Source organism: Myotis davidii, unplaced genomic scaffold (genome assembly GCF_000327345.1).
Source record: "Myotis davidii unplaced genomic scaffold, ASM32734v1 scaffold174, whole genome shotgun sequence".
Lineage (NCBI taxonomy): Eukaryota > Metazoa > Chordata > Mammalia > Chiroptera > Vespertilionidae > Myotis > Myotis davidii.
Genome location: NW_006289087.1, coordinates 5,867,495 through 5,875,641, shown reverse-complemented (window position 1 = coordinate 5,875,641; position 8,147 = coordinate 5,867,495). Strand labels below are relative to the sequence as shown.

Here is an 8,147-nt window from a genome sequence, read left to right as displayed (position 1 = left end):
ACAATAAATGTTGTTAGAAAATATTATTTAGGCAAGGTGGGCTTGACATGATATTTTCACCTGTCATAATAGCTTTTTTGTATCATACAGACTTTGTGTCCATACTTGGAGAATAAGAGAATAACCATTAAAGTAAAATGTGAATGGACTTAGAGATGAACAACGTGGAGGCATTAAATTTATGAACAGCTCTGCCATTGTATCTGCATTTGGAACCCTGTATGTAGCTCTCTCTGGCTACATATTGGATTTCATTAAAATTCTATTTATTTCTGCTATAAAAATGATCAAAAAAGCAATCAGAAATAGAAGAAGGTAAAAAAAAAAAAAAAGCTTCTAAAAGAAAAAAAATGTTAACACTTCCAAGTATGTCTTTTGTTTTATGCATTTTTAAACTAGGTTTTTGCACATGGAAAATATGGACATACAGAGGCATGTAATAAAAAAAAACCTCTCTCTCCTCTCTCCCTACCCCACTCCTGGGACCAAAGGACGCATTAAAATGTTATTATTTCCTTTCTCCTTACTGTTGAATAATATTTCATTGAATAAATATGCTACATTCTATTTATCCACTCATCAATTGACACTGGGTTATTCAACATTTTGACAATTATAGATAAAGGAGTTATGAATGTTCACAAGTAAGATTGTGTGACAATTTATGTTTTCATTTTATTTGCATATATACCCAGAAGTGATAGTGCTGGGTCATATGGTAACTCTGTATTTAGTATGTTGAGGAACACCAGACTGTTTTCTGTCTGTAAAAGTGGATGTACGTGTTACGTGCCCCCAGCAGTCTATGGGAACACAAATGACCTCCACAGACTCATTAATGCGTGTCATTATCTATCCTTTTAACAACAGCCACGCCAGTGAGTGTAAAGTGGTATCTCATTGTGGTTTTAATTTGCATTTCTCTGAAGACTAATAATGCTGGATATCTTTTCATGTGTTTATTGCCATTTGTGTATCTTCCTTGGAGAATTATCTATTTAGATCCTTTAGCCATTTTTAATTGCGTTGCCTTTTTATTATTGAGTTGTAAAGGTTCTTTATATATGCTGGAGACAAGTCTCACTGGATATATGCTTTGCAAATATTTTCTCCCATTCTTTAGGTCGAGGTAGGATATATTGACCCAGGTGAGTTAAAATCTGTGCTCATGTAGGTCAGAAAATAATTTTTGTGATATTGTAATAAAAGTGCATAAAATTGTAAAAATGCACTGTGCTGTTAAGATAGAGAGAAGGTTGGAATATAAAATTCACAAGCACAACTATCATAATGACCATCTGGACCTGGGTGTACATGACCTTTGTTAGACTGTCTTCTTTGGAATTGGGGAGGAAACTTGTTTTTGTTTAGTTAACATCATTTATTAACATTAACTGTCCAATAATTCCCAGACATATACTCAATTTACTTTCCAGTTTACTTTGAACCCCCTAGTTTCCAATTTGTTTTGACATTTGTAAAAGTAAAAATAAAATGAGCCTTTCTTCTCTGCAAAGGACCTCCAGGCAGTCTGACAGTTCATGTCCGTATTAACAGTTGCACAGCAGCGCTCCTAAAGCAGCCATTTCATTTAGATGCAAACACACACAGGACATCCTGAGAAATACAGTCCTTGATTCTATGAGAAGATGATGTCCCATATTAGCATTTTATGGATTGATTTTTAGAGGGAGAAGGGAGAGAGGAACATTGACTTGCCGTTCCACTTACTGATGTACTCACTGGTTGATTCGTGTATGTGCCCGGACCAGGGACTGAACCTACAGCCTTGGCGTATCAGGACAATGCTCTATTCATTGAGCTACCCCAGCCAGGGCCAAATTAGCTTTTGAAAGGGAGCAATCCTTTACTTCCATACTGAGAACTCACCTGATCACACAAGAGGCTACCGTTTCGGGTGCCGGCTGCATCACACTCACAGGGCTGGCACCCATCCGTGGCTGAAGGATCTGCCCCAACTGGTCGGAAAAAGTGCTCCTTGCACAGCTCACAGTTCCGTCCTGCGGCAGGGAGAGGTGATGCGTTATGACTTCCAGTTCATTAAAATCAGCGGCATAATTCAGAATTAAAGACTGTATTCCTTGGAGGGAATTCTATAATTTTCGGGACGTCCATTTTAATGCACCTTTCATCTCTACCTGCCAATTTGGTGATCCGGAGCATATGAAACAATGAACCTGCTACAAACTGTGCTTTACTTCATTAAACTCCCATCTGCTGTAAAATGCCACACCTCTAAAAGCTGGCCTCTGGAAGGGCCCAGGCGTTTTGAAAGAGTTTCTTTCTAAACTTCAAACTTTTCTTTATTTCCAGGGCTAGGCATTTGACCTCAATCAAATATGAGAAATTTCCGTCTGTGTGGGAGAGGGTAGCTGTCCAGTTAGAAGCAACTATGTATGGAGTATTAGAAATATTTTCCAGAACTAAATCTTGTCAAATAGGAGACTGTTCTTACTATCATTCATTATTGTATAGTTAACATAATTAAAAGCAAATGCTTCTGTGAGAGCTTATGGCCATTATTTTCCATTGCGAATATCAATAGAAATCTATAAATATAAAAGGCTTATATGAAAAGTGTTCCCTCGGGAGTTCAACCGGGAGTTCGATTGCTCACTATGACGTGCGCTGACCACCAGGGGGCGGCGCGGGATGAAGGAAGGCCCTGGCCAGCCCCAATCACAGGCCTAGCCAATGCTTCTGTGAGAGCTTATGGCCATTATTTTCCATTGCGAATATCAATAGAAATCTATAAATATAAAAGGCTTATATGAAAAGTGTTCCCTCGGGAGTTCAACCGGGAGTTCGATTGCTCACTATGACGTGTGCTGACCACCAGGGGGCGGCGTGGGATGAAGGAAGGCCCTGGCCAGCCCCAATCACAGGCCAAGCCTAGGGATCCTACCCGTGCAAGATTTTCGTGCACAGGGCCTCTAGTTTATTATATTTAGACATAGCAAACAAATTTCATTTTAAATATTAGAATAGTCTGACATTTTAGAAATATCAGGTAATTCCCATAGCTTACAATTTACTAATCAGAAGTTTTCTCTTACAAAAGAAAAACAAATCTCATCTACAGGCCAACTCTAAAGCAAATGTAAGTACAATATAGAACCACCAAAATAGAACTCAAGGCAATCAATTTCCCCTTTAAACATGTATTCTCCTTAAATAGTCTCCAAATTGGCCCAATATTAGAAAACTAAGGAAATAATCAAGTGAAAATCCACATTCTGATGTACCTTGGCTGTGGACTAATTAAACATTAAAATGGTTTCATAGTATTTCTAGAATATTTCCATTTACATATGCTGATGACTCTCAAATTTCTATCTCCAACCTAGAAATATCTCCTGTATTTCCCATTTAATGAATATTCATTGGGTGATTCCCATGTGCCAGACTCTGTGCTGAGTGCTGAGGAAGGAGTAGTCATGAGCCATACAAACATCACACCGTTCTCACAGAGCCTTCCTGTAGCCATGAGGGTAAGAGGAGTCTTACTGAATAATGACAGGAATGGACAGACACTAACAAACAGCCCGCACATAAGGTGCCACTGAAGTATGCTGATGATAGGGATCTTTTCTGAGGCACCAGAGGGCGGTCCTTAGGGAAGCAGCTTCAGAACTGAGCCCCACTGCCCTAGACAGAATTCCTCTCGGAAACACGCAGTGAGCATGTCCAAATGAGACCTGCCACCCTCTCCCCAAGCCTGATCCACCTGTGTTTCCTGTCTCAATGGCTGACATCGATGTTGACCCTGTTGCTCACACTGGAATGTGAGGCAAGAGTCTTGATGCTCCTTCCTTCCCTATGCCTTGCTTGGAAAGTGCTGCCACTTTCCTTCCTGAATTGTCTCCATCCACACCACCTCCATCCACTCCAGCGTGCTCCTCACCGGGACAAACTGCAGCCCCCGCTACCTGGTCTTCCCCAACCACACCTGATCCTGCCCAATCCACTCTCCACATTATGACCGCATAGGTTTTTTAAAAATACAAAACGTACCATGTTCCTTTCCTGTGTAAACCCCTTAAGGACACCTCACTGACCTTAGGATAGAAACCAAAATCTGTCATGATGTGTAGAGCCCTCTGAAATCTGGCCCGACTCCCTTCCTAGCGCCTCTTCTTACAATCAGCCATTTCCCATCTATCAGGTCTTCAAGGGTCTCCATGCTTCTCTCCTCTAGGACATTACACGACTGTTTTTCTTATTAGAAACCTTTGTTCGCTCCCAACCCCCTTCCTCTCACTCCTTCACCTGGACAACTCCTACTGAACTTGCCCTACCTTGGCACCCATTAGACCAGGGGTAGCAATTGGTGGACCACGGACCACTGGTGGTCCCTGAGGCCCGAAAGGTTGGCAACTGCTGCATTAGACCACTTTGTAATTGTCCCTTCAATGGTGAGCCTTTCCCACTATGTACTAATACACACAAAGACAGGATAGTCTTTATCTTGTTAATCTTTATATTCCCAGCGCCTAGCCAAGTTCTTGTGTGACATTTTAGGCCATCCATAATTATCTAATAAATTCATTACGACTTCAGAATAGCACTCTTTCAAGTCCATAAGACCAGTTACATTTTACAAAGTCAGAGATTGCCAACTTCTGCTTTTAATATACTAGCTCTTCAAAATGCTGAACGGTTTTAGAACAAGACTTCGATAATCACCTCTGCATTTAATTAGCATTTACAGAGCATTCCCAGGTTCCCAGAGTCCATGCCAAATCTAAATTCATGTAAACATCTCCACCTGAGAATTCATGCAGAGTGGGAGATCAGGGTCACACAAGAAAACTTATCTAAAGAAGATAAGTACATATTCAAACTAATCAGTCCTGAGTTATCCAACATATTATTCATACTTTAAACAAATGTGGTGGTGGGGGCGGTGGGGGGAGGTGTGGGCTTTTCCTGAATAGATATAGTCAAAGATTAGATTACTATTTCTGAAAACTACTTCATGGGTTGCCATTATGAAGATCTGGTAAACCAGCTTTGGTTTTCAAACGTTAACAGCAGGAGAGCACGTTCTTAAACAAGAAAGCAATAATGTAATTTAAAGTAACATGGGCCTCACAGGCCAACCCGGCCTTAGTTGGGACGGTCATTTGCTAGTTACCTGTGGTGTTGTGCTCACAATCATCACAGACTCCTCCGCCCCCTCTGTGGTGCTCGGACGGAAAGGGGTCCTCTGAGATGTCATAGTGGCAGCTTCGGGAATGGCCGTGGCACTGGCAGGGCTTACAAGGGAAGGCGTGGGTTTGGTCTCCCTGGCGGAAAGGCTTGTCGTTGTACAGAGGCAGGCAGCGATCGCACTAGGACCGTAAAGTCACATCAGAACAATAGGTACAGATACAACTGAGATTGTTTTGTTTTTTATTTACATATCAGGCACTTTTACTAGACAGAATAAGCTAATAGCAAAGAGTTAAAAGCCAGCAACTGTTCCATTTTGAAAAATGCTTTATAAATCAGAGATGAGCGTATGACCAGCATGGCAGTGTGAAGGCGGCCGTGCGGACTGAAATCATGCAAAGCGATCTTCATAACCAATGTGGAAAGTGGTGACTGTTCCGTGGCCGTTACATTCTTTGGGTCAGAACATTAAAAGCTTGGCTTGCAGTGTCTGTTCCCACAGGTGAAGAGCCTAGCAGCCACCAGCCCATCCTAGCAAGTGAAACGCTAAACAGACAAAATGTCAACAACTGTTCTTGGATCCCTAAGGAGAGGGCACGGGAAACAGCTCCTCTGAGACTGGAGAGGCAGACGGGCGAAGGCAGACAGTCCCGGCGACAGGAGCAGACTCGCCAATAGAAGCCACATTACCAAGGGCTGCTTACAACGGTTCCTTACCCACACATCATGTCCAGCTATCCATAAATTTTTTTTTAAAAAAATCACAAGGCATACCAAAAGCAAAAATAAACCATAGGAAGAAACAGAGCCACCATCAAAATCCGGTATTGGGGGGAGGAAGGGGATGTTGAAATTGTCAGACCAGGAATTTAAAATAACTATGATTAACATGCAAAGGGCTCTAATGGATGGAGCAGACAGCATGCAAGAACAGATGGACAGCGGAAGTAGAGGTTTTAATTGTCCACAAAAGGAAGGTTAGCCTTTTTTAAAAATTTATTTCAGAAAGGAAGGGGAGAGAAAAAGAGAGAGAGAGAGAGAGAGAGAGAGAGAGAGAGAGAGAGAGAGAGAGAGAGAGAGAGAGAGAGAGAGAGAGAGAGAGAGAGAGAGAGAGAGAGAGAGAGAGAGAGAAATATCAGTGATGAGAGAAAATCACTGACTGGCTGCCTCCTGCACGCCCCCTAGTGGGGACTGAGCCCAAAGCCTTGGGCATGTGTCCTGACTGGGAACTGAACCATCATCTCTAGGTTCATGCACCTCCATGCTCAACCACGGAGCCACACCGGCCGGGCAAGGCTAGCTTTTTGAGTAACAACTGCTTGGCAGTGCCCAACCCACTCCATGAAGTCAGTGGCGAATTCCTCTTTGATTCTAGACACTGAAGAAGTCGGGATTTTGTCTTTGGAACATTGCTATAGTACTTAGTGCAGTCTGATTTACCATGACTTTCTGACAATGGCTTTTAGGTTCACAATCAGGATAAAGTCTTAAATGAGACTTTACTTTTTAGATCACAAGCATAAAGCAAAAATAATACTGTCTTCATACAAACAGCTTTTCCTGGATTTGCTCCACTAGCTCGGTCGGGTAGGCAACATCCCAGGCTCAGACAGCCAGCAGTTGCTCTGGAAAAGACAAACTGCATCTGTAATCAGGGTGACAGGACCGCAGCTTCCATGTCACCACTCCCACCCACTTTTATTCGAGAAAGTGCAACCTGAATAATAAAAACACCACCATAGGGTGAGCAAGGTCATGGGAAGAATTCTTTGAAATGAAAGGGAAAAAAACGGGCCTTGGGCATCGTCTTGAAGCAAAATTTTGCATTTGGCCCAAGTTTGTGATGGGATGAATAGAGTTTTTAAAAATCAGGAGCGAGATTAATTGTGTGGCTAATTGACCTGGGAAAGAGAATTTAATGAGCTCATTTCTCTCCTCCAAAGCCAGGAAGTCAGAAAGTGAGTTTGCATCTCATCTTCCATTTGTCCAATTGGAACAGGTCTCCCCATACTTGGGACTTCCGAGCGATAATCAGACCCTAATGATATCTGATGGCTCCTGGGAAGGAAGTATGTGATAAGGCCGTTGTCACTACAGATGACGAAAATTAACCAGAAATGAACGTGGATCATAAATTGTTCCTTGCTCCTCTTTATGGGCTATGTCCTCTAAATCAAATCATGGACCTGTACAGTTACATCACAGAATCTGCTATGAATGGTTATAAATAACCTATTGCATGGGGGCAGTCTAGTAAAATGCTGGTGTCATTGGAACTGGAGACCAACACTCTTGGATTTTGACGCCTTTCTTCCTCCTCCTTTTCTCTCCCCGGTCTTGTAACTTCCGGATTTTGAATGCAGAATATGCTCCAGACTTTATGTTGGTCACTACTGAAATATTATAGATTGTTCTAAGGTTATTTTGAGTAAAAACATCATTAAGATATTGAATGAAGTGTTTTTATTTTAGAGGTGAAGAAACTGAGTTTCACAGAAGTGGACTTAAGGACTTGCTGGTTAATGATGTTGACCATATTAATTACCCTTTTTATTCCCCAGTTGCTAATCTAATAATCAAGTAGTAGACAATGTTTACTGAGGGCTGACCATGTGACACTCTGCCAAATGCTTGGTCCTTTACAACAAACCTGTGAGTCAGGTATTATTACCCCCATGTTATAAATGAGAAAAGTAAGATTTAGTGGGACAGAATTTATTATATTATAGGGATAGCATATCAAGGAAGATACATTAGCATTGGCATACTATGACCCAAAGCCTAAGGGATTCAATAAGATAATCCATTTCAAATGCTCACTACAATGCCCAGCACATAGAAAATATACATTTCATGTTACTTTCCGCAGATAGTGGCAGCACCAGTAAATGAACTAAGATGTCTGACCTTAAGCCCACACCTAATCTCTAACTTTTGATTATATAAAATAAATTTGATTTACAAATGATGAC

General features: G+C 41.5%; 1 protein-coding gene across 1 annotated transcript in view; it reads right to left on the bottom strand.

The window, feature by feature from the left end:
- Positions 1-8,147, bottom strand: part of USH2A (Usher syndrome 2A (autosomal recessive, mild)) — a 442,266-nt gene that overhangs the window by 387,989 nt on the left and 46,130 nt on the right. Inside the window, 2 exon segments of the mRNA XM_006761291.2 lie at positions 1,891-2,021; positions 5,159-5,354. Of these exon segments, the coding sequence (XP_006761354.1) occupies positions 1,891-2,021; positions 5,159-5,354 (327 nt within the window).